The 24,946-nt window shown below is 32.2% G+C and overlaps 2 protein-coding genes across 2 annotated transcripts in view; one reads left to right on the top strand and one right to left on the bottom strand.

Annotated features, from left to right (window-relative positions):
• The window catches only part of COG5 (component of oligomeric golgi complex 5), a 240,196-nt gene that overhangs the window by 39,295 nt on the left and 175,955 nt on the right, over window positions 1-24,946 (top strand). The window lies entirely within an intron of this gene.
• GPR22 (G protein-coupled receptor 22) lies at window positions 18,881-24,850 on the bottom strand. Its single transcript, XM_010984840.3, has 3 exons — window positions 24,540-24,850; window positions 22,651-23,591; window positions 18,881-20,909 (listed from the first exon to the last, which is right to left on the bottom strand). Exon 3 carries the CDS (start codon window positions 20,882-20,884, stop codon window positions 19,583-19,585), a length of 1,302 nt encoding a protein of 433 aa, XP_010983142.1. The 5' UTR covers window positions 20,885-20,909; window positions 22,651-23,591; window positions 24,540-24,850; the 3' UTR covers window positions 18,881-19,582.

Raw genomic sequence — 24,946 nt, 5'->3', positions numbered from 1 at the left:
TTCAAAATTACGGTACTCTTTCCAGGTATATGTTTTATTCCATATGGTCAGGTAATGCTTATGGAACCTCTGTATTTTACCTTACTGTTTGTCACCCCCTGCTGGAACATTTGTCATTGTTTGAGAATTAATTCATTTAGTGTAAGGTTCTTCAAACTAGTAATGTATCAAATTTTTGATATCTCTGTTCTAAGGGGTTTTCTTTTCTACTTTGACCCTTAAGCCAACAGTTCTCTTTTACATTCTAGTATATGTAAGTTTTAAAAATTACAGTGTATCTTAAATGAATATAGATAATATCTCAGAAATACAGATTTATTATTTTATTGAATGTTCCTTTTTATTGATTATTTTACTGACTATTCCATAAAAATGGTGTCAGCCTACTTATAGTGAATTGCAGCTGTGAGTCTCTAAGTCTTACTTTTTGGGGACTATTAGGTGGGCTGTTCTACTTTTTATCACCATTGTACCTGATTACCTTATGTGTGTAAAAGCTAAGGACTGCATGAAACAGTTTTTACCAGTGTTTGGTTTAGTACATTGACATTGGCTATGGGCTAAGTTGAAAGAGTTCAATGTAAATTTATGATTATAGGTATACTTACACAATTCTACACTTTAATGCCATGTAAACAACAGGGCGGGTAGGCAGGCATGATTTTTTGAGAGACATGTTAAAGTAGGATGCAGTTTTATTATTGATTTGCTTTAATTTCTGTTTTAGGGACTTGAAATCTGTTTCAATGAATCAGAAATGTGTTTTTCTACCACATATAAATGGAATATGTTTATGATAGAGTTTTATTATCACAACCAGGGATATATTCAGTAGTCTATATTATTTCTGTGTTAAGTATATGAGAAATAATTCCACTTTGAGAAAAAGAATCTTCAAATCATTTATATCTGACTAACCATTCTCTAAAATCTAGTTGATTTAGACCATGTAATTTGAAATGGCCAAGTTAGTTTTCTAGGGATGTATTACCTATATCTAGATGGCTAATTTATTCTAGTGGGTACGTCAAGAAAGCATGACACTCAGAATAGAATTGTACATAGAGATTTATGAAGATTTTCCTGCAGCAGTTAAAGGGGTTGGTAACATCTTCTTTGAAATATCTCCATGTCTAAATTATATGGTCTGCATATCTGGAAAATTTTGAATTTGTCAGCAACTGAAGACCTCCTTCACATGTTGCAAGAAAGAACAATTGAATATGATTTTTATATTTCAAAACAGGATGCCAACCCTTACATTTTAATTTGGTTTCCAAAGCATATGGATCTGCACTTGGCCAGTCTAACGTACCATATTGGTTGACTTCCTAATTCCTTTCTCCTCATTCATCCTTTCTGGCAGAGTCCAAGTTGAGTTTTTATCTTCCTGGTAACCTTGGACTCTAGGAAGGCACCACTCCCCTGCTCCAGGACTTAAATCATGATTGGTCCTGATAGTTTCATTATTTTCTATAATTGTTTAGATACAGACATGTGACCTCATCTGGACTAAGGAGACTTGAGGGAAGTGAGCTGGGAAGTTCTAAACTTTTTGGAAAGGTTTTCTGTGCAAATAAATGCAGAAGAAAGGAGGAAGTAGAGGTGGAGCCTAGATACTATCCTTGTGTCTAAACTTTGAAGTTGAGGTATTCTACTTTACTATTTGCACCAAATAAACAGGCTCCAGATCTTTTTACCATTTGTTTCAATTCTCTCACTTTTTAAAAATATATGAACATAGTATTCGAATTTCTCCACATCCTCAGAAACCCCTGTTATTTTCTTTTTTGTTTAATAAAAAAATCATCACCCTAGTGAGTGTGAAGTGGTATCTTACGGTTTTGATTTGCATTTTCCTAAAGACTGATAATGCTGAGCATGTTATCATGTACTTATTGGCCATTTTATATTTTATTTGGTGAAATGTCTTTTCAAGTCTTTTGCACATTTTTAAAATTGGGTTGTTTTTTGTTGCTGAGTTCTAAATATATTGTGGATAGTAGACTCTTATCAGATATATGATTAACAAATATTTTCTCTCCTTCTCTGGGTTTTCTTTTCACTGTCTTGATAGTATCCTTTGATGCAGAATTTTATATTTTGATGAAGTCCAATTTATATATCTTGTCTATTGTTTTCTGTGTTTTGGTGTAATACTTAAGAAATCATTACCAAATCTAGGACAATGAAGACTTCCCCCTGGGTTTTCTTCTAAGAGTTTTGTAGTTTTAGCTCTTCAATTTAGGTCTTTGATGCGTTTTGAGTTAATTTTTGTATGTGGTGTAAGGTAGGACCTCACTTCATGCTTCTGCATGTGGATATCCAATTTTCCCTGCACTGTTTGTTCAAAACATTATTTTTTCCATATTGAATGGACTTGGCATCTTTGTTGGAATTTAATTGACCACTTATGTGAGGGTTTATTTTGGGGCTCTGTCTTCTATTCCATTAATGTATATGTCTATCATTAGGCCAGTATCGTACTGTTTTGATTACTAAAGCTTTGTAGTAAGTTTCAAAATTGAGAATAGCAAGTCTTTCCACTTGGTTCCTTTTCAAAATTGTTTTTGACTATTTAAGATCCATTGAAATTCCATATGAATTTTAGGATGAGTTTTCTATTTCTGTAAAAAAGTGTCTTGGATTTTTATAGGGATTGTATTTATATTTTCAGGTCACTTTAGGTGGTATTGTCACCTTTTTAAAGTATCAAGTCTTACAATTCATTAACACAGATGTCTTTCTATTTATTTAGCTCTTTGATTTCTTTTGGCAATCTTTTATAGTTTTCAGTGTACAAGGCTTTCAACCTTGGTTAAATTTATTCCTAAGTATTTTATTATTTTTGATACTTTTGTAAATGGAATTGTTTTCTTAATTTTATTTTTAAATTGTTCATTGCTAGTGTACAGAAATACAACTGATTTTCGTGTGTTGTTGATTTTGTATCCTGCAACTTTGCTGATTCATTTATTAGCTCTTAATGTGTGTGTGTGCTAGGTAGGCGAGGGGTCTTTAGGATTTTCTGTATATAAGATCTTGCCCTGTCTGTGAACAGAGATAATTTTGCTTCTTCCTTTCCAATTTGAATGCCTTTGATTTATTTTTCTTGCTTAATTGCACAGTAGTACATCTTCCAGTACTATGTTGAATAGAAGTGGTGAAAGCAGACATTCTTTTCTTGTTTCTGACCTTAGGGAAAAGCGTTTGGTCTTCATTGAGTTTGATGTTAGCTGTAGGTTTTTTATGTATGACTTTTTTGCTGAGGAAGTTCTCGTCTACCTAATTTATTGTGTTTTTATCACAAAAGGATGTTGAATCTTGTCAAACGCTTTTTCTGCATCAATTGAGATGATCATGTGTTTTTTCCCCCCTTTATTCTGTTAATGTAATCTACTGCTTTGATTTTCATGAGTTGACCTGTCCTTGCATTTCAGAGATAAATCTCATTTGGTCATGGTGTATAATCCTTATAATACGCTGCTGAATTCAGTTTGTTAGTATGTTATTAAGGACTTTTGCATCCATACATGTAAAAGATACTGGCATGTAGTTTTCTTTTCTTGTAGAATCTCTTTCTGGCTTTGGTATTAGGGTAAGGCTGACTTAATAGAATGAGTTAGGAAGTGTTCCCTCCTTTTCATTTTTTTTTTTTTTTTTTACCTTAAACTTGTTTTTATTTTTATTTTAATTCTTATTTTGTATTGATGTGTAGTCAGTTTACATTGTTAGCTTCAGGTGTACAACAAAGTAGTTCAGTTATATATATACATACATACATATAAATATTTTTCCAGTTTCTTTTCCATTATGGCTTATTATAAGAAATAGAGTGTAGTTCCCTATGCTATATAATAGGCTCTTGTTGTTTATCTATTTTATATATAGGAATGTGTAGCTGCCTCCTCTTCAGTTTTTTGGAAGAATTCGAGAAGTTTTTGGTGTTTATTCTTCTTTAGATGTTCGGTAGAATTCACCAATGAAGCCATCTGCTTCTGGGCTTTTTTTGTTGGAATTTCCTGTTTTCTTTTCTGTTAATCAGATACTTACGTGTATTCCATTTCATTTTGTCTGTGAACTTTTTTGCTATAAGTTTACATTATTTTTGTAGGAATTCCTTTAGGAATTACAACATACATCTTTAATTTAGCAGAGTCTGCTTGGTGTTTGTGTTGAGTTACTTCAGGTGAAATATTCCTTTGAAGTCATTGTCTACTACATTGCTCGTATGAGCTCACTTGCAGAGTCAGTTTCTCTGGACTGCCTGTAATTTTTTCCCTAGAGTATGGGTTATATACTCCTGTTTCTTTGCATATGGAGTGATTTTTTATTGAAAACTGGACATTGTGGATAATATATTTTGGTCATTTTAAAATTCTTTTATATTCTCTGAGGATTGCTTTTTTGGTTGTTATTGTTCTAGCTGGCAGTTAACAAACTAGACTTTCTTTCCCAGTACTGTGTAGTCTTAGTCTCTAATCAGTTCTTTCAGCTTATAGCTATTGCTTTAGTAACCTGGTACCTGATAGATCTCCCGTGTACCTCTGTAGTTAAATGGCACCAAGAATTTTGGTAGAGTTGATGATAAGATTATGGGCCTCATCTCTGTGTATATCTTTTTTTTTTTTTAACATTTTTTTTATTGAGTTATAGTCATTTTACAATGTGTCAAATTCCAGTGTAGAGCACAATTTTTCAGTTATACATGAACATACATATATTCATTGTCACATTTTTTTTCGTTGTGAGCTACGACAAGATCTTGTATATATTTCCCTGTGCTATACAGTATAATCTTGTTTATCTATTCTATATATACCTGTCAGTATCTACAAATTTCGAACTCCCAGTCTGTCCCTTCCCACCCCTCTCCCCTCTGGTATCTGTGTATCTTTTCTTCTTCCGGAGTTTCCTCCCTAAATTTCCAGCTGTTCTTTCAGCTATGAGCTCTGTCATCTGACAGCTCAAGTTAGTAAGGCTCCACTTTCTGCTGCTTGAGCTGTGTACTGTTTGGGGAATACCATCAGTCTGAAGAAGCAGTAAATGCATACATCTTGCAAGTCTTTTAAGGACTTTTAAGACTCCCCTCTGATTTTTCCTTGCTTTTCTGTGAATCCTCTTGGGTCCTCCCTTTACCGCTCCCCTGTATTTGAATGGTAAGCCAGGGATTTGGATCTTGCTCTTACTGCAGCTCTGTTGCTTATAGGATTTTTCTTTCTAAATTTATAGCCACTCTCTTTGCCCTGATTCCTGTTCTCTGGCATCTCCAGACTATAAATCTGTATTTTTCTGCTGCAAGAGCTGTGGGCATTGGAATGGTGATGTTGGGAATATTGGTGGTGAGTGCCCTCAGGCAGAAAAGCTCAAACTTATAATTGTTAACCATTGCAATTTCTGTATTTCAGATGTAACCCTTCCTTTGGTATGTTCCTGCCTTTGTCCAGTGCCTTCAAATAAGTGTGTGTGTTTTTAATTTATTGATTATTATTTTTACAATATATTTTTATTGAAATATAGTCAGTTTACAATGTTATATCAATTTCTGGTGTACAGCACAATGCTTCAGTCACGTAGGAACATACATATATTCGTTTTTCATATTCTCTGTCACCGTAAGTTGCTAAAAGATATTGAATATAGTTCCCTGTGCTATACAGTTGTCAAATAAGTGTGTTTTTAAAAATGGCTTATCTAGTTTTAGAAATTATCTGCAGAAAACTATGGTTGACTGCCATTAGAGGAAGCTGGACTAAAATAATTTGTATTTACCCATTGGTCATATGCAGTCAAAGTCCATAAAATCAGATGAGCACTGTAAATTTGAATAACTTCGATGAAAATCTGTGTAGGTTGAGAATCCATGTGTTAATTTTAGTTTTGAAGTATGATAAGAAGTAATGTTCAATGCAGACTTAAATTTTATGTATATAAAATCTCTGTATTCCCAAAGAGTGGATGAATACAGGAATGTTTCATAGAGTCTAACCTACAAACTAAGGATAGAACAAACATTTTATCATTACTTTGCCTTTTGGAGTCTACTACTATTAAATGTTATTACTTTGTTTTGAAAAGGTGACCTGTTATGTGGAAATTTTTACTTAAAGGCAAATTAATTTCTTGGAATCATTTTTTCTGGCAGTTTAAAAATCTGTTTTCTAAGGCAAGTCTTTTTTCTTTATTTGAAGAGCAACAGAAAAACTACGCCCATTGAAGTAACTCTTTTTCCTTGCCAAAACTAGTTTAAAGCAGCAACACCCCTTCTTTAGTCTTAAGGGATATTTAATAAAGGGATTCAAAGTTTCTGGATGGTTGTGTCTTGCACTCCTGTATCTTATTACCATTATAAAAATTTCATTTTTGTTTCTGTAATATGAAAAGTGTCATGCTTTCCAGAAGATCTTATCTAAGCCTGTGTGTCTTCCAGTGTGTCTTTAGCTTTGTGGAAATAAAAAAATGAGCAGAGGGAGAAGAGTTTAATGGTAGAAACCAGTGCTCTTTTACAGTGAAAGATACAGTTAGCCTCTAGTGAGTTCTATTAAGATATTTAGGTGTTTATCCATTTTAAAAGAGGTAAGAATTTGGTGATAATGCCTATTTAAATTGTTGGATTCTCTGATAGTGGTAGTATTTCATGAAGATTGCTTAGCATTTTGAACTCTGTGTTTTATCCTAAGAACTCTTCTAGTTGAGCCAGAAAGTGGTGACATGCTGTTTTGTTCCTCACTTCAAGTCAGTACAGCTCAACGAGTATGGTTTGTATGGTAGGGACAATAAGGTCCACCCTCTGCAAAGATAATCTCATCTTAATCACTGGAATTTACGAATATGTTACATTACATGGCAAAAAGGACTTCACAAATGTGATTCAGGTTATGGACCTTAAGATGGGAGATTATTCTGGATTATCCTGGTGGGACCATTCTAAATACATGAGTTTTTTAAAGTGAAAGAGAAAGGCAGAATGAATCAAAGAGATGCAATGATAGAAGAAGAGGCAGGAGAAATCTGAAGTGTGAAGGTATTGACGGCTCTGAAGATAAAGGAAGGGGGCCAAGGACATGCAGATGTCCTGTAGAAGCTTGATAGCCAGCAAGGAAATGGGAACCACAGTCCTATAACCTGAAGGAACTCTATTCTGCCAGCAAATTACATGAGCAGGGAAATGGATTCTCCCTTAGAACTTCGAGAAAGCAATGCAGCTATGCCAACACCTTGATTTTAGCCCTCTGGGACTCATTTTGGGCTTCTAACCTCCAGAACTGAAAGATAATAAATTTGTAGTTTGCAAGCCTTTAAGTTTGTGGTAACTTGTTTGGGCAGCAAATATGAAACAAATACATATGGCATCTCAACTTCCAGCTACCTGGAAGGAGGATTATTTGTGTTTTAGAGGAAAGAGAATGACTAATCTTTTATTTATAATCTTTAAAGTTCTGCCATAGGAAGACAGAGTCAAAACAGAATAAAATATACACACAGTATTTTAATGTGTTCTGCTTGTCCTCACAGAAGAAGAAAGTGCCACAGTTGGCAGGAAACAGATACCTTTTTTATACACAGATACGAAATATTAACTGATGATTTTACAGTAAACAGCTATAATGGGATAGGGCTTATAAAAATATCCTGAATACTTTTCTGGTATCATAGCTAATGATACCTTTCTTCCCCTGTTGCTCTTAAGAAACACATAATGGCTTCGGCCGCATTCAAGATTTTTATAGGAAAACAGTTTGGGATTTAAAGAAAACTACTTTTTATTCTAATCAGATTTATATTTCACAATTCTGTGCCGATACATATGTTTTAAAGCCTTACTATGTGCTTGTCTCTAAGACTGTTCGGGAGTTAGGCTGATTAATAAAATCCATTCTTGATCTCTGGAACACTTGCAGGATGTTATTCCAGATCTGATTATAGGCATGTGATGGAGCCTGGTTATAAGCTAGAGTCACTTAATTTCTAGCAGAAATAAGTACAATATTTAGTCAGAATCTCAGTAAAGTGAACAGGACATTTCTCATAGAATTTCCTAGTAAGGTTAGTAGTTCAAAAATCATGGTTTTTTTTTTTTTTTTTTTTTTTTTAACTGTGGGAATCCTTCTTGGTCTTCTCCATAAATACTGAACTGTAATAATTGCGAGACAGAGGGTGGAGGAGAGAGAGAAGGTATTTTGTTTGTCTGTTTTAAATAAGGTTTGAGGGCACTTAAGAATAGCCATCTAATTGATGTAGAGACTTTCCACCTAAAACAAAGTAATAAAATTGGTATTTTAGAGTGGGTTGAACTGCAGCAATGAAAATAAAAACTGAAAAAGAGTAGCTGGGAAGCTGGGAGGATAAATCACTTATGAACAAATCTTATTGAATGGGCACACGGAGGCTAGTTATTTTAATGTAATAACTAGAACAACACAATATTCACAGACTTTTCTTTCATTAAAGTAATATTCACTTTACTAACACTTTAGAGACTTCAAAACATCATAAAATTATACCATAAAATAACATAATTGTTCCTGCTATGTAATTTGTAATTAAGACACAGGAGAGCATAGGCTTTGAAGCCACCTAGAGCTGGATTTAAATCCCATTTCTATCCCTCTTGCTAACAGCTATGAATTTCCACAAAGTAAATTCTCTCTCTGGTTTCAAAGGGCCGTTGGGTAGATTTAATGAGACAAATTTATAGATTGTCTTCAACCTCAGCTAGCATATAGTAGGTCCTCTAAATATTGCTGTCCTCTTACCCTTCTTTCTTTAGAAATAGAATGATAGGATGAATTTGTATGATATCTTGATGGTCACATTGGTTATGTATCATCATCTGTGGTTGTGTGTTCTGTTCTTATGCGTGCAAAAATGCTGCCATCCTCGTTTTTTCTCTAGAAAAGTCACATGATATATGTACATTTCTTGTGCATTTTTTCTGGTAGTAAAGTATTTAAGTATTATTATAAAGACTTTCAAGTAAAAGATGGGCACTGGTGTAGAATAAACACATTTAAGTGAAAATCAAGTCTCAAATACTGAGACAAGAAAAAGTAGCTTTTTGAGAAACTAGAATAATCAATCCATATTGATTCCTTTTCTACAACTACATCACATAATTGATTCACAGAATTGAAAATATGTTTATTTTTTAAAATAAAATTTCAGAAAAATGATGAAAGCCATCATGTATTGTTTTCTGGCAGGTATTGTGCTAAACATTGTATGTTTTATCTCACTGAGGCTTCACAACAGCCCTCTTCATTTTAAAAATGGGGAAACAGTATGGGTGAGATTAAGTAACATTCCCAGGATCACACAGCTAGTAAGAAGAGGATTTCTTTTTACACTTTTTATTTCTTTCACTTGTACTCTGGTGGAGGTGCTAACGAGAACCAAAGTACTATGAGACAAAAGTATTATGTGAATTTGGGACCTGTAAATTTTGTCTGGAGGCTATAACAATATTATTTGTTAATAGAAGTCGAAAGACCCGTACAACTTAAAAACAATTTAAAAATTTTTAACGTAATGGTTCCTCTTCGCTTCCATTTGATGCTGCCTGCATTTCCCTTTTGAGATACGGCATTGGTTTTGTAGTTAAATGTGTTTGTTTTGAGTATTCCAAGAAAATAAAAATACATCTTAGTCAGTGGTTTGTTCTGTTTTTGTTTTTGCTTCTGGTTATTTAAATGTATTCTGGAGAACATTTAAGAGCATTAAACAGACATCATTTCAATAGATGTCATAGTTTTAACATTTTATTGAAGTATAGAAAAGATACACAAACCTTAAGTATAAGCTTGATTTTTTATTTTTTATTTTTTTGGTTTTGATAGTCTGGTCTATTAAAAGTACAAGATAATAGCAGAAAAATTCTAAAAAGAACATCTAAAGCTGGAGAAATCACAACTTATGTGCTATTTATGGAGTTGCCAGGGTTTTTTAAATGAAGAACATTATGTTTCATATATTTAGCATTTTAACTTTGGGAAAATACATAGTTTTGAATGTAGGGGGAGGAAATGAGAAATAAGCTATCTATTACTGTTTGGGTTTAAAATAAACCAAGAAAATCAAATAACTATGATATGCTTTATCTTCTTTAATTTCTACAAAATATGGCATAGGAATAAGTATTTTATAAAGTATGCTCATAAATGAAAGGTAACATAAAACTAAAGATAAACAAGACTTGGATATTGACAAAGTAGTCTCAATCTGGACAGTACCTTTATGAGGAAAATAATCTGTTTTAAATATTATATCCAAGTGACCAATTAATTTGACTTTCAAAGGCTCAATTTTATTTGTATAAGTTTCATTTAATAATATGATCTTATACTTATGCTTGGTGACTATTATTCTTAAATACAGCTAAGAAGGAATTTTGACAAGGTCTGCCATACACTATATATTTTTATCTTTATTTTTCAGAATAATGAACTCACTTCTAGTGTTGTTTAAAAAATTAAGTACTACTCTCATACTACTATCAATGGTTTAATAGAATAGTTTTTTAATTTATAACACTATACTAATAACATATGTTCATTGTGACAACTGGAAAATTCAGATATATATTAGTTGCTGAAAACTAGAAGGTATAGGTGGGTATCACCTATGGATTCATTTTGGGAAACCCCCCAACTGTTTCCTTGTACATTACTGTATCAGTTATACATATTCTTTGTACTTAATATTTACATTATGGACATCCTTCCATGTTAGTAAACGTAAATCTACTATATTTTAATAGCTAGATAATCGCATGAAAACTTTCCAGTAATTTATGTATGTAAATAGTTATTATTAACTGTTTGCTCATTTATATATTATTTACTGTATAACTGTCCTTTGATCACCTTGTTCAGAAATACATTTTTTGCATAATTACTCCATTATTTCCTTAGCATAAATTTAAGAAGTTGAATCTTGGTCAAAGGTTATGTTAAAGGTTTTGCTTAATATTTCATAGTGAAATTTGTTTCTAATACTAATGTGAGTGAGAATACCTACAACTTTGTCATAATTAATAGGTATTAACATTTAAAATTATTTGCCAGTTACATATGTGAAAAATAATATATTGTTTTTAACTTAGTCCAGTTTGCATTTGTTTTTGCTGTGGGTGAACAGTTTTGTATTTATCATTTGTTTTTCCTTGATGGGTTATTTGTTCTTGGCCTGTTTTCCTATTGCTATATTGGTTTGGAGGTATGTATTCCTTATACCATAGAAGTAAACTTGCACCATATAGGCTATAAGTATGATTCCCAGTTTGTTTTATCTTATTCTTTGATTTTTTAGTATAGTTTTTGCACCTAATGCTAGTCATCAGCCAGTCTCATTCCCCAGTTTATTTCAGGTTTTCTTTCTGCAGCTTTTCAGGGACATACGCTCCTTTTCCTTTGAGCTCCATTGCTCTTTGTACTCTTGTAGTCACATTTTGTCTTGTAATATTGATGTTGACATATTTGTTTTATTACCACCGCTTTTGTAACTGCGTGCAACACAAACCTTTTAGGAAATGTTCAAATTTGGGCAAGTGAGGGCTAAGTGCTATTATAATGAACCTTATAAAAGTGCTTTTATGTTTTTTAAAAAATGCTTACAAGATAACAGACTTGTTTATGGTAGTAACTAGGATTTTATGGTTATTGCTGCTTGACATTTCATTTTGTGATCTGCCTATTAGATCCTGTGACATAGGTTATTCATTAAGTTTTTGGAAGCATTAATGTGGTTTGAGAAGTTAGTTGTGTTGTAGAATCCATATATTTGTTAATGTAAATGGTACTGATAGAATACTATATTTAAAAGTAAAAGCTTGTACCTTATTTCTTGTGCTTAACAGCAGTGATAAAATATTTATGTGGTATCTTTTATCATGTATTTGAAAGCACAGTTTTCTTTTGGCTCATTGTGTCTGTTCCAACTGTATCTTTGAATCATTGGAAAATGATGTTTTAATGAGGATTGGAAATTTCAAGATTTATCTTAAAATTAGTTGATGAAAATGCAGTTCACTAACCTGTCATTTCAGAATTTGCTAACAGCCATATCTGTGTAGAGTTGGAGTGTCATTCTCAGGATGTTAGTCTTTGCCTCACTCAGCTCAGGTGGCTATTCAAGTTTATGGGTTTTCACTTAACCATTTCTCTGCCAATTTTTTCCCCCAGAATTTTGTTGAGAGAGAATATTTATGGAAGAGTTTTCTGAAGGCTAATCTGTCTATCCATTTTTCACAATTACTGAATCTGAAAGGTGGGCAGTGGGGGGATGAGAGGAGTGAGTACATCAGAATTACACTGGGGCCTTTTTTTGGTTTGCTTTTAAGTAAACCTGTCTTCTTGTCAGTGGAAAGTGCCACATCTTTCTTCCAACCAATAATCTATCCTTGAATTAAACTAGAAGTGTAGAGAGGGTTTTATACCTGGACAACATTTTATTATTCATTCCCATGAAATTCTTTTCACTGAATTTTCCTTTAGTTTGATGCCATCGTTGTACATTGAGGAAAATTGTAATCATCAGCCTTATGAAACTTCTTGTTCCCTTTTCTGTAAGGTTGTTGTGGCCATTTTTATATCTTGAAGGACCTAAGAAACTACCATATGAGATTTTGGTTGTCTTTATAGTTGTAGGAACATCATTTACACATTATATACTTTCTGAGGATATCGAAAGGCAATGCTCTCTGGTCTCAGTATTAAGAATAGTTCGTACTTTTGAACAGCTAGAGGATTTTCATTTTATCAAAGCTAAGGGTCATGTAATCAACCCCCTTTCTCTCTTCATCTGACCTAATGGAAAACATAGGGAACAGTTTTGACTTTTGCATTTTTATTTCATACCAGGATTAATTTTAATTTAATTTCTTTCATTCTTTTCATCCTTCTTGGTCTGATTTTATTACATATTTTCTCATTTAATTAACTTTATCTAAAATTGTTCACTTTTTACAGTTGTCTTATAGTCTCCTTAGAATTAGGCAGGATGCAAAATAAATTATGGATAACATTTACCGATTTTGCTTTCCTACTTTTTTCCTAACATTTAGAATAGTTTTTGTTTTAGTTTTGATCACATGCTGTTGTGAGTATCTTTTTGAATTTGTAGATGTTTGCTCCAGAGGAAAAAAACACATGTACACATAACCAGTGACTTCTACACACAATTTCAGGGGACTTATGTGACTCCAGGAAACCCTACACCAAAATCACTGTTTATCTGAAATATATTATTTGGCAAATGTTTTCCTGTAAGGTAGCCATATCCAATCACCTAAACTGCTGTCTTTATATAACTTAACTTGTATTCAGTAGCAGCTCATTTTCAATAGTAGTAACTTGCTATGGGTTGATTCTATGACTCAATGAAATGCTACAAATAAAAAGCAAAGGAGTTATAACAGAAGAAACTAATATTGTTAGAAATAGTTCTTAGTGAAATGGTTAGTAAGAAGTGTTCCCAGAGTAGTGTTTCTGTAATATTGTTTGAAGTATTTATTGAGTATCAGTGTTACTTAAACTGTTACAAAACAGAGTAGGAAGTTTAAATTGTTGTAAATTATCAAAGAGTAGCCAAACATTTCCTAAATTGTGTTGATGGCATAAAGGAAATTATCATAATGAAAAAACGTTTGACTCAAACCATCTACCTAACTCAAATGACATCTATTCAAAAGATAGTCCAACTAAAATTTTATTAGTTAAAATGAAATTAGCTCATTTTTTTAAAAAGAAATCACTATGGCCTGAATTGAGTTCAGAGCTGCTTCTGTACCTCTTCATTTATTAGTTACTTGACTGTCACTTTGATACATAGTCTGTCTTCCAGTATATAAAGTAATAATTCTTAAGCTTTAGCACATGAATCACGTAAGAGTACTTATTAAAACTTATTATTCAGGGCTGCAACTATAGAGATTCTGATTCATTAAATAAGGGGAGGGCCCAGAAATTCAGACAAACACCATACAGGATTCTGATATGGGTGGGGTATGTTTTGAGAAACACTCTTCTAAACAAGAAGGGTCAGAAGTTTAAAATTGTTCATTCCAATTTCACAAATATTTGCTCATCAGTTATTATTTATCAGGCACTTTTGGGGAAGCATTATGAAAGGTTACATTAGTATTACAGACTATTATTTTATTGTGTGGACTAAAGACAGTTTTATAAAGTTAGGTGACTGCAGTTTGCCAGCATTTTGTTGCTTGTAAGAAGTGATACTTGACTCAAACCATCAGTTGCTTTCATGGAAGCAGGGTGACGAAAATGACCTCAATCCCAGACAGACTCGCCTCTCCTTTTTTATCTTACTTGATGCTTCAGGGTTTGATAATGGTACACGGTTGATATGGGTGGCCCTGACACAGGAATGACAGCACTTTTTATCACTTGGTGGAAGTACAAAGCTGCCATGCTTGAAAATCATGGATGCAGCTTATAGAGGTCAGTTTAAAAAAAAAAAAAAAGGTGTGAATAAAAGGGTAGAGATACTTAGGGTTATTTTCACATGTTATCTTATCATGAACCGGGGAGAAATATTATTGTGTTGAATTTGCTCAGCTCTTTTTCTCTCACAAAAATGAGTACTCTTTAAAAAGTGATAGCTTTCATATTAATAATGAGCCCAATTTTTCATTTGTTTCTACATCTCAGTACTACTTTGTTCCAGATATTTGTGCTTTGTTATAATATTCCTTTATTCTACTTCTTATGATGTGATATATGTCATCATGTTACTAATCTGTGTAGCCTGTCGACTATTTTTTAAAATCCCTTCATTGTTTTGAATACTTTTCAGAAAAAGTCAGTCTTCAAATTAGTTTTCTTCTTTAAACTCTAACCCACAATTCTGTGTTCCTTTTGTATTTAAGAGCTGAGCATCTCTGAGTATTTTAGATCTTTTTCTTGCCTTATCTGGGTTTAATTATCTCCTTATTTTTCTCATTCATAATATAATCTGAGCTCCTCTTTTCCCTAACTTTTGTTATTAGTCATCTAATATTTGGCTTTCCTTGAGTTAACTGCAGTCCATAGGGGTTCACATTCAGAACGAGTGCACAGGTGTCCATCTCTGGGATGTAAAGAAAGTAAGTGCCAAAAATTTCCTTTAGTTCCATATTTGTCATCGTACTTAGTGGAAAGGAAGAAAAGAATTAGATTATTTTATGAGTTTTCCCTTGCTTTTAACCTCCATTTAGAAAAATAATCTGCGTCACAGTTTGCCAAGCTACCTTTCTTACCTTTTTGAAATTTAGCTTGAAGCTATTTAATTATAATAGAGTTTAAGTATATGACATTTTATCAGTTTTATTTTTTAAGAAACTTTGCCTTTTTTAATTTTTAAAAATTTTATTTATGCAGTCATTAACAAAGAATGAGGGAGATATGTATATAATGAGTTGAATGGATATTTATAACAAATTAAGAAAAAAGCAAAGGCTGATGTTAGTATTTTTTACTTTATATACCTTGGAGTTTTGCCATTGTTTATAATTTTTTGTAATAAAAAAATTACCGAAGAAGAAAATAATACGCTTAATGGAAAAACTGAATAAACCAATATGTAGAATATAAAGTAGATAATTTAAAACATCAATTTGAACTTTTCATTTTGAATAGCTTCTAATAACTGGAACATTCTTGAATAATGTTCTTTATTTTACTTAATTGAATTTTCTGCTTTGCCAGAAATTCTTTTTGTTTTTGCCCTTGTTACCCATGGACTCTATTCAAAGCATACTAAAAAGTTCTTAGATCATTGAGGATAATCTGATTTCTTGTAGCCCTTTTTATGGCCATCTTTTGTCACTCTTGAGTCTCTTATGTCAGTTGTCTCTCTGGTAGGTTGGCGTACACTGTTGATTGCGCCTTCTCGTTGCCTGTCACATGTGCTCCTTTGCAGAGCTACTGCCAGCACCTTCTGCCAGGCCTTTCTTTCCCTGTCAAGGTGATGGCAGCAGCTTCCCATCCTCCGTGCTTTACCCACCCAGAAATTTGCTTTCTCAGCTTCCCATTTCTGTGTCTTACTCCATCAGCTCTGTCTATGTGTTGCTGTTTCATGTATTCCTTTTTTGTAGCTAATTTCTTATTATTCCCCTGCTCAGATTTCTCTTTTGGCATTTAAGGTCTTCTGTCTTTGGTTCTAATTTAACTTAGAGATCAATTTCTCACTTCTGTAATACTTTTCTTCTAGAGAGGACAATTTACTGTTTCAAGACTGTGCTTTCCCAGCTTTCCTCAACAATCCTTTGTTTATATTTTGTTATTAAATCTAATAAAGTCTCTTGTTATTAAACCTGTTAGGAACTTTACTCTTTTTTAATACCATTTGCTGCATTTGCTTTTTTAATAGGTATCACCGTACTTTTTACTACCTTGATACTAGATTTTAAGCTCTGAAGTTAATACATGAGTTTCTGCCATATGCCGTCTACATTGTAAGAATTGAAATGTTAATTCAATTACAAAGCTTACCTAAAAGTACAGTCATAAAATTTAATAAAACAAAAAATTTTAATGGAAAATAGTTTTGAAATTACTGTGTTAAATAAAGCACTTGCTTTCTCACAGTTCTAGGTTTTTACCTTTAAGTCTAATCTCAGTGAAATGAGGACTTTAATTTTTTTTAATGTCCAGAGAACTGAGAGTTTGCTATAACTTTATTTGGGGATTAAAAAATAGATCTATACCTAATAATTGACTTACCATGGGTGAGAAGTATGGAATTATTATGAATGCGTTTCTTTAAAACATAATTGTAAATAATTCTTTTCATAATATGTTTGAACATCTTTTGGATACTAGTTGGTAGAATAACAACCTTCTTAAATTAGGAAACAAAACAAAAGAGAAAATAACAGATCCATATCTTACTGTGCTCGTCTTTGGTTAGTTTTTAAAATAATAGTTCTTATTTCTATAGTTTTGAAAAACTAATGCATTTAGTTATATAGAAATTGATATCTGGGTCTGCGATTTGTGGCATGTGGGTAAAAAAAATGTAATTTTAAGAAAGATCCTGTATTGAGTTTACTGTTACCTTTCTTGCTTTTGCATTTAAAATTTTCATTCTAACATGAAAAATTAGTATTAATGCTTTTTTGGTAAGATTACTTGAAATAAAGTAAAAAAAATTACACATTGTAGTTAGGGCCGTCATGAGAAAAACAAGTATTTCATCTTTTCATTGAACAAACATTTTTTAAAAAGTTGTCGAAGCTTTTCATTCTCTCCTTTTACCTGAGGTCAGCAGTTGCAAACATTTGTTTTTAAAAGCTAAACTTCTAACAAATACTATTTTGGTTTACATATTACATATTAACACTATAGAGCTATTAGAGGTTGTCTGGTAAATATGAATATTCTTTGTTATAAATCAGTGGATGCACTTTTGTATACCTGAAAGAGCATTACAGGTGGGCAGAAATGCTTGTTAATTATTCCAGTGTCAAATGGACAAATAGTAAGTTTAGAGGGCAACATTATAATATTTGCCATTTATTTCTTATTTTCTTGGATTTCTTATTACAGAGAATAAAAGGTCATGAAAGTAGTTCAGGCAAATTTATTAGAAAAATGTTTTTTAACTGAGTTCTTTGGCATGTTTATAGACTTGGAGATTTAAAATATTTAAAACAAAGGGTTTTTTCTAAATTTGTCTGATTTTTACTAAGATTATAAAACTAAATATTAAAACTTTAATTTATGCTCAGAAATCCAAGTATAAAATTACTTTAAAATTTTTAATATATTAGGAAGTATTCTGTGCCAAATACATTTATCAAATGAAAATTTTCTTAATATCTTTATGAAGTCTTAATTTCTCTTTAGGGTTTCAAAAAATAAGTCTTACTTGCTTATGCTACATTTTGTCAAATTAAAAGATTTCTTTAATTCCATAAAAGAATACAAAGTAAGGCAGAAGGAAACTGCTCCTTTGCCAAGATTTGACATTATGTTAACATTATTAATCAGAAATATATCACTGTTAAATTTGTCACGTAACCTCAGTGAATTCAAGCTGTTGCATGGTGCTCATTTCCCCAAGGGTTAAGGTATTCAGTAAACTAGATTGCATGAATTTCATTTATTTACATAAAAGTGATATACTATTGAATTGTTTGACATAAAAAATTTTAATTTAAAAATGAGTTGCTACTTGTTTTAGTGAATACAGTGTAAAAAGAATAGAATAAAAAATTACCCAGTTAACCAATGATAAGGTAGCAGGTATTTGCCTACTTTAAATAACTTATTGCTTTTTTTCAGATACAGTGATAATTAGCACTCATTGATAGACTATTAGATTATAACAATTGGAAAACACTTGTTTGATATGAGATTCTCAAAACTGATACCTATAGCTAGGATTAGTAATTTCATAGTTTTCCAACATGAATTAAGGATTGGAGACAAAATGCTTTAAATTAAGTGGTGTGGAGTAATAAAAATCACAAGATTTATTGCCACTTCATTGATTTTCAGAGTTGAAAAGAACTGCTGTATTTTGAAACACCTGGAAATGCTGATACTGTGGGAACACTGTGTAAATTGAATTACTCTAAAGTTGCTATGTATCTAGATAAATTAGAAATAGTAGGCTTTTCTATAATGATATATAGTCTTTCTTTCCTTCCTTGTATTGAGATTTTAGCAATTAACTTTATTTATACAAAAAGGCCAACTTGAATAAAGGTAGAATGTCCGTTTATTTTAATGCACTGGTTTTAGCAGTATACTTTATTAATCCAGAGCATTTGGCTTAGACTCAACAAAAGTGAGGAAGGAAGAAAGAGGCTGGTGCTTTAGGTTTTCTTTCTTCCTTTTATTGTCAGTTCATCTATATATTATAGGCATGGTGCCCTCAATATTAGGAAAATCAATCTCCTTTTCATAACAAACTTGAGTTTCAGAGTTTCCCTATCTTGGTGTGCATATACAAAGCTGTTTGTTTTTTGGTTCTTGAATTTTAAAATCCTGATAAACCCTACAATTTTCTACATTCCAAAAAGGATAAAGTTTCATACGTAGTTCATTATTTTTGATGCATCAATTATTACAGCAAATAGATTATAGTAGAAAACACAATATAGGGATATAGGAAATCCTGGATTGTTTTGGTTGTTTGGAGCCAGTAATTTTGTTTTTTTTAATATAAAAATGCTACTCCAGTGTCAGCATATAAATACATCTACATTGGCTTAGAAGCAATACACTTTATAAAAAAAAAAACAAGAATATCTGTGTCAGTTATATTTTAAAGTTATACACTGTTTTAAGGCTATGTATTTATTCTTTAGAAAATATGACTTACATGAATATCTTCTGATGGACATAATATTGACAAAATATACACATGATATTACTTTAACAAACTGCCATGCAACAAATACACTAAGTAAAGAAGAAATTGAATATATATGACCTAATCTAATCTTGACATTTACATTGAAAATTTACAACATAACCAATACTTAAAATGTTTTTCTTATATTTGGCAGTAATTTCATTTTTTTACAATTTAAATTTAAAACTTCTGAATGTGGGTTTGGTGAAACTTAGACTTTTCCCTAGTCTGTGACAACCTGAGGTACTAAACACTTTTCTCTTATTTCACTATCTTCAAAGGTAATTTTTTTGTTTCTTTTAGGATCTATCCAAGAGTTGTGTATTACAGCATTATTAGGCATGGGGTCAGCTTCCACTATGGAAACAACTCGCTTTTTCATTTTACTTTTCAAGACCTTTTGAAATTTTTGTCTAGTGAATGCATATAATAGAGGGTGAAATATAGTTGTTCCATAACCCATGACTAGAAAACATAACCTTAATTTTACTAAAAGGTCACTTGGGCCTAAACATAAAATGGTGGTATTTAAAACAGAAATTGGTGTCCAGCAGAGAAGAAAGGTAGAAATAATCAATAGAGACATTTTGAAGACTCTTTTTTGCCTTTCTCGTCGTTCTCGGTGTCGTTTCACAGCTCGCCGGAGGGCAATTATTACAGAGACTGAAGTTCTAACACCAAAGACCACATTTCTCCCACCACTGCTTTGTGACATGTCTGTAGTCTCCTGTTGTGTGGTTAGAGAAATTGTCTTTTTCTTTCTTGCCTTCTTCTTCTGCCCTGTGGAAAATCTTGTGCCTATTCGAATATTAAGAGCCTGAAGTATTTTGGTGTATGTGATTAACATTACTATGACAGTGAAAAAGAATATTGGGATCTGTACTAGCAGGTGATAATACATTCCCAGTTCAGTGTAGTACTCATTCGTACTGACACACAAAAGTGTCTTGTTTTCCCATGTATTGCCGCTTTGAAGGCTGAAAAAATTTACCTCAATAAAGGGTATCAGGAAAGAGAAAAATGAAAAAATCCAAATGGATGTCATTAGCATTACAGCTCTGCCCATTGTCAGAATTCGGTTTGCAGGCTTCACAGAGATGTCGTATCTGTCCAAAGTGATAGCAAAAACGTTGATTGCTGTTGAGACACTTGCAAATGATACACAAGCCTCGTGGAAACAGCAGATGAGAGCAGTGTTACTCTCCAGTGAAAGCAGAAGGATAACTATAGTTAAAGGAATACATCCCACACAAATTATTACATCAAGTACATGAAGATTCATTGTAATAATGTTACTGACAGAGTTGATTAAGTTGGATTTCATGCAGTAAAGTACCAGTACGGTGAGGTTGCTGCCGAGTCCCAACACAATTTCTAACATAAGAAATCCGGTGAGAGACACTTGAAAGCTTAATGGATATGATAGTGGTTGGTACATATTGGTGTTGATGTCATCAATGTCATCTCGCACTGTAATGTTAGATTCAGACTGCATGTTGATTTCCAGAATGGGAGAAAAACACATTCTTTTGGAGCAGTTGGTTTTTTCCCTAGAAAGTGAAATAGAATAAACTATTTGATATTTGGCAATTTAAAGGACTCATAAAACCTGTGTTCCTCGTAAAAAAACCTTTTTATTGTGTACTTAATTTTAATTTTGGAAATTATTAATGCAAAGGTAGAATCAGGAAACTTCAGGGTTGCATTGTTTTGATGTAAAAGGAAGTTGGATTCCCCATTTGAAGAAATAACTCTATGGGGGTTACTCCTGTATGGTTCAAAATTATTCAGTAAACTAAAAAGGTTTTCCTTATTTGGGTTTTTCACGGTTATTATTTGAGATACAGTATATTTTTGTATAATAAGAATAGCCAGTGTGCAAAACTAATTTTAGCCCAGTGTTTTAAGATTTCGTTTTAAAATGTTGTGAGTAGGTGGAAAATAAATACTATTTTAGTATGTTCCAACATAATTAGTGTAGGTGTCATTATTCCCATGAGATTTCAGATGAACAGGACAAATGTTCATTTAAAATGATAAACGGCACTGAGTACTAGTTTATTTTAAATCATTTTGTCCATGTTCTTGCTTAAAATTTATATTCAGAAGTCAACAGTGTGCTTGGGGATATCTGGAGTTATTTCCCACTGAAGTAGGCAAATGACAAATATTTCATATTTCACAGTGAAAGTGTTCACTGAACTTTATAATGAGCAAACTTACAAAAATTGGAAGAAAAAGGACATTATGTTGGAGTAAAACGCCACAAACCTTGGTAAAAGAGCACTAATCACTTCTGTGAATGAATGATTTATTTTGTGACCACACCCTTTTGTATCTTTTGGAAGGAGAAAATTGAAATTTAGTATCGTATTAAGAAATAGCCATTTTTGAGGTGGTTCAAAATAACATAGCAGTTGATTTTATTTGGTTAAGCAGAATTTTTAAAGTAAGAAATGAAATTTTAGTGAAAGGGAGTATCTGAAGCCCATTTTCTGAGGAATCTATTAAAGTTACACATAAATTCCCTGTGAAACCTTTTGTATAAATCACCCAGTGTATATAATTTTGAGGAAAATTAAAAACAACCCAAACTCTTGCTAATTCATGCATATCTATATTTTAATATATAGAAGTTTAGAGTAACTTAGAAAATAATGTCTGCTTTTCTGTGCTAAAATGTCAGTAGTTAGTATAGTTAAAATATAAAATCATACAACCAACTATATTTCACATTTCAAGTACAGCATTTTGACTGCAACTCATAAACCGATTATAAAAGATACTAATTTTCAAACTCATGTTAGCCTTTCATTTAATGTAGCCTCTGACAAGTTTTAGAATACAATTTCATTTATGCATACTATTTTAGAGGTAGTATCTCAGAATATAAATGATAACATTATTTTTTTCTTAGCTTGATATAAAGAATTATTAAAGGCATATATTCAAGTAAGGGAAGATCTTAGCTAACACTGAAATCTTATAAAAATGGAAAATTTTAAAGTATGCCAATTTTCTGAACTGACAAATTAAACACCAGGTCTTTGTCACATCAGTTAGATTTAGAATTAAATAAAGCAGAAATGTCAAGTTAGATGATAATTAAAGAAAATGCATCTTCTCTAGAGCAAGATTCTTTCCTTTTGTAAATGTTAAACAGTGTGGTGGGATGCATGCATCTGCTGACCTACCTGTTTGCTGCTGCCTTATGGGCCTTTTGGCTCACTACAGCAGTTTTTCACAATATGATACATGATGTCATTGACAGATTTTAACATGAATTTTTACCTGACAACAGTGAAGTAGCTGTGTTTTATTTCATGTCTTGTAGGAATTCTTTCATTTTTCTCTCCAACACTTCAACTGCATGAATTGTGAGATTTAGTTGGCTGATGGATTTCTAATGACCAGTAAAATATTTGTGTTTGTTTTGCCTTAAAAAGTCACGATCAAGAGAAACTTCCTCAAATGATAGGAATTGTTTCCCGCTGAGGGAATATATGATGATGTCTCTTTATTTTCCAGAACATGTGAAAACAAAAAAGGAAACATAAGGTTTCTAGCTTCTAAAATGTATTTAGACATCCTTTTGTTACAAATGTAAATCTGTTTCTATTGCAGTCCTCATCATTTTGAAATGATTTCTTGATCACATAACTTGCTTTATATTGTAAATCCAGTCCATATTCTCTTGATAAAAACCATCTGCTATTTAATTTGGTTTGTTTTCATTAGAAGAGGATACATAATTGGTCATAAAACTCAGATGGAAAAATCCTTTAGTAATAGCAGTTGATATGAATATCTGAATATTTAGTGCAGAAAATACTTGCTAAAGCTTCATTCAACTTGCTGGTAATGTATGTCATTCTTTTGGCAATCCATGTCTCATTGTTTCTTCAATAATCAGTGGCTCCACAATTCCGGTATGTTGAAGTGTAAACTCCCCCTTTAAAAATGCTCACCATTTTATTTTCAGGCTTTTACAATTATATTGTTTTTCGTTTTGTGGCTATTTTATACAGCATCTTCTTAGGATGATTACTGTCGATGTGTTATATCCCAGCAGTAATGTAGACCTAGGTTCTCTGGTTTTAACTCCTTAATGTCTTAAAATCATGTATTACAAGAATATCCTGCAGTTTGTGGTCCAGACAGCTAGGGAGATGATCGGTCGGATGCATTCTTCATATTGTCAGTTGTAATTACTGAATTAGCTGCTTTGGGCCCTTGTGAAAAAGAAGAAAAAACTAGTTAAGGAATAGGGTTCCTAATAATTTCAAATTAATTGAATGTTACTTTAGTTGCACTTATTTAACACCACACACAGTATTTGTTATCAAAGTAAGCAGACTGTATGTATTATTCGAGCCATAGCTTATGCATAAATTTAAGGGTTTCTTTAAATAAAACATTCTCTTTTCCTAACAAAGATTGTAAATATTATTTAATAATAGAATTAGTCTTACAAATATTACCATGAAAGAAAAGATGTATATTTTTAAACTAATTTCTGTTCTCATTTTAGAGGCTAACCTGTATTTTCAGATTTTATGAGCAATTAGCAAGCATTAAACATAGTCATTCCCTCTTTCTTTATAATAAATCTAACTATTTCCTGCTGTAAAATATTGTAGCTTACTTAGTTACTAGCACATGGTTAGAATTTTAACTGATTAAAACAGATTCCATGATAAAATACTATGGATTTCCATTAATGCTGTTTATGTAGTTGAAATGTAAAAAGTAATGCAAAGTATAACAGCAAATGAAATAATTTTCAGTGAAAATACCCAATAATAAACTTAACCTAAAATTGCATAATAGATAATAGCTAAATAGAAAACCTGATTCTTTCAAGAAATACATTTTTGAACTCTTGAGAATAACTGTATTGATGACATTAAGAATATTTAGTATATCTGAAGTGACATAAAAGCTGATATCTTCATAGTGATTCAACAAAGAATATTCTTTGTATTTAACAGTGCATTCTAAAAAATTACGTTTAAAATATATCATGTTTTAAAATAAATAGATCTAAGAGGTACATGTTTAGCAATAAGTAGAATTAAGCAAATAAACGCCTAAAATTAAGGCTGAAATTTTTCAAAGTTATTTTATCCCACTATGCCAGTTCAAAAGCAGCTGTATACTAAAATAAGGAACAGTCTTACCTCCGCTAAAGATTTGATAAATTCTTGATGTAGTTGAAGCGTTTCCAGTTTTGATTGATTCATTTTGTTCACTTGTTAGTAGAGGACTGGGGGAAGAGGGTCATAAACATCTCTTCCAAAAAGACCTTAATGAAAACATGTGTCTGTACCGTGCCATTGTTTCAGCAGGACTGCTAATGTATGGAACATGTAGTGCTGCTTAGAGGCTGCTGCAGTCTCTCACTCTTCCTACTGTGGAATCAATAGGCTTCTGAAAATACATAATGAAAGTAATTTAACATACTGAAGGCTTCTTGTCTCCAGAGACAGCATTTAGATTCAGTCTTTCTAAAAAGGAATGGCACTGCTTTTCAGAGGAAAGCCTGTTCTGGGCAGCTTTTGCAGAATGACAGCCTACCTTGTCGCTT

This window comes from Camelus dromedarius, chromosome 7, assembly GCF_036321535.1.
Source record: "Camelus dromedarius isolate mCamDro1 chromosome 7, mCamDro1.pat, whole genome shotgun sequence".
Taxonomy (NCBI): domain Eukaryota; kingdom Metazoa; phylum Chordata; class Mammalia; order Artiodactyla; family Camelidae; genus Camelus; species Camelus dromedarius.
This window is presented reverse-complemented; position numbering and strand designations above follow the sequence as displayed.

What these genes read in the sequence shown, in the direction of transcription:
- GPR22 (XM_010984840.3), bottom strand. Translation starts at nt 20,884, where the DNA reads ATGTGTTTTTCTCCCATTCTGGAAATCAACATGCAGTCTGAATCTAAC.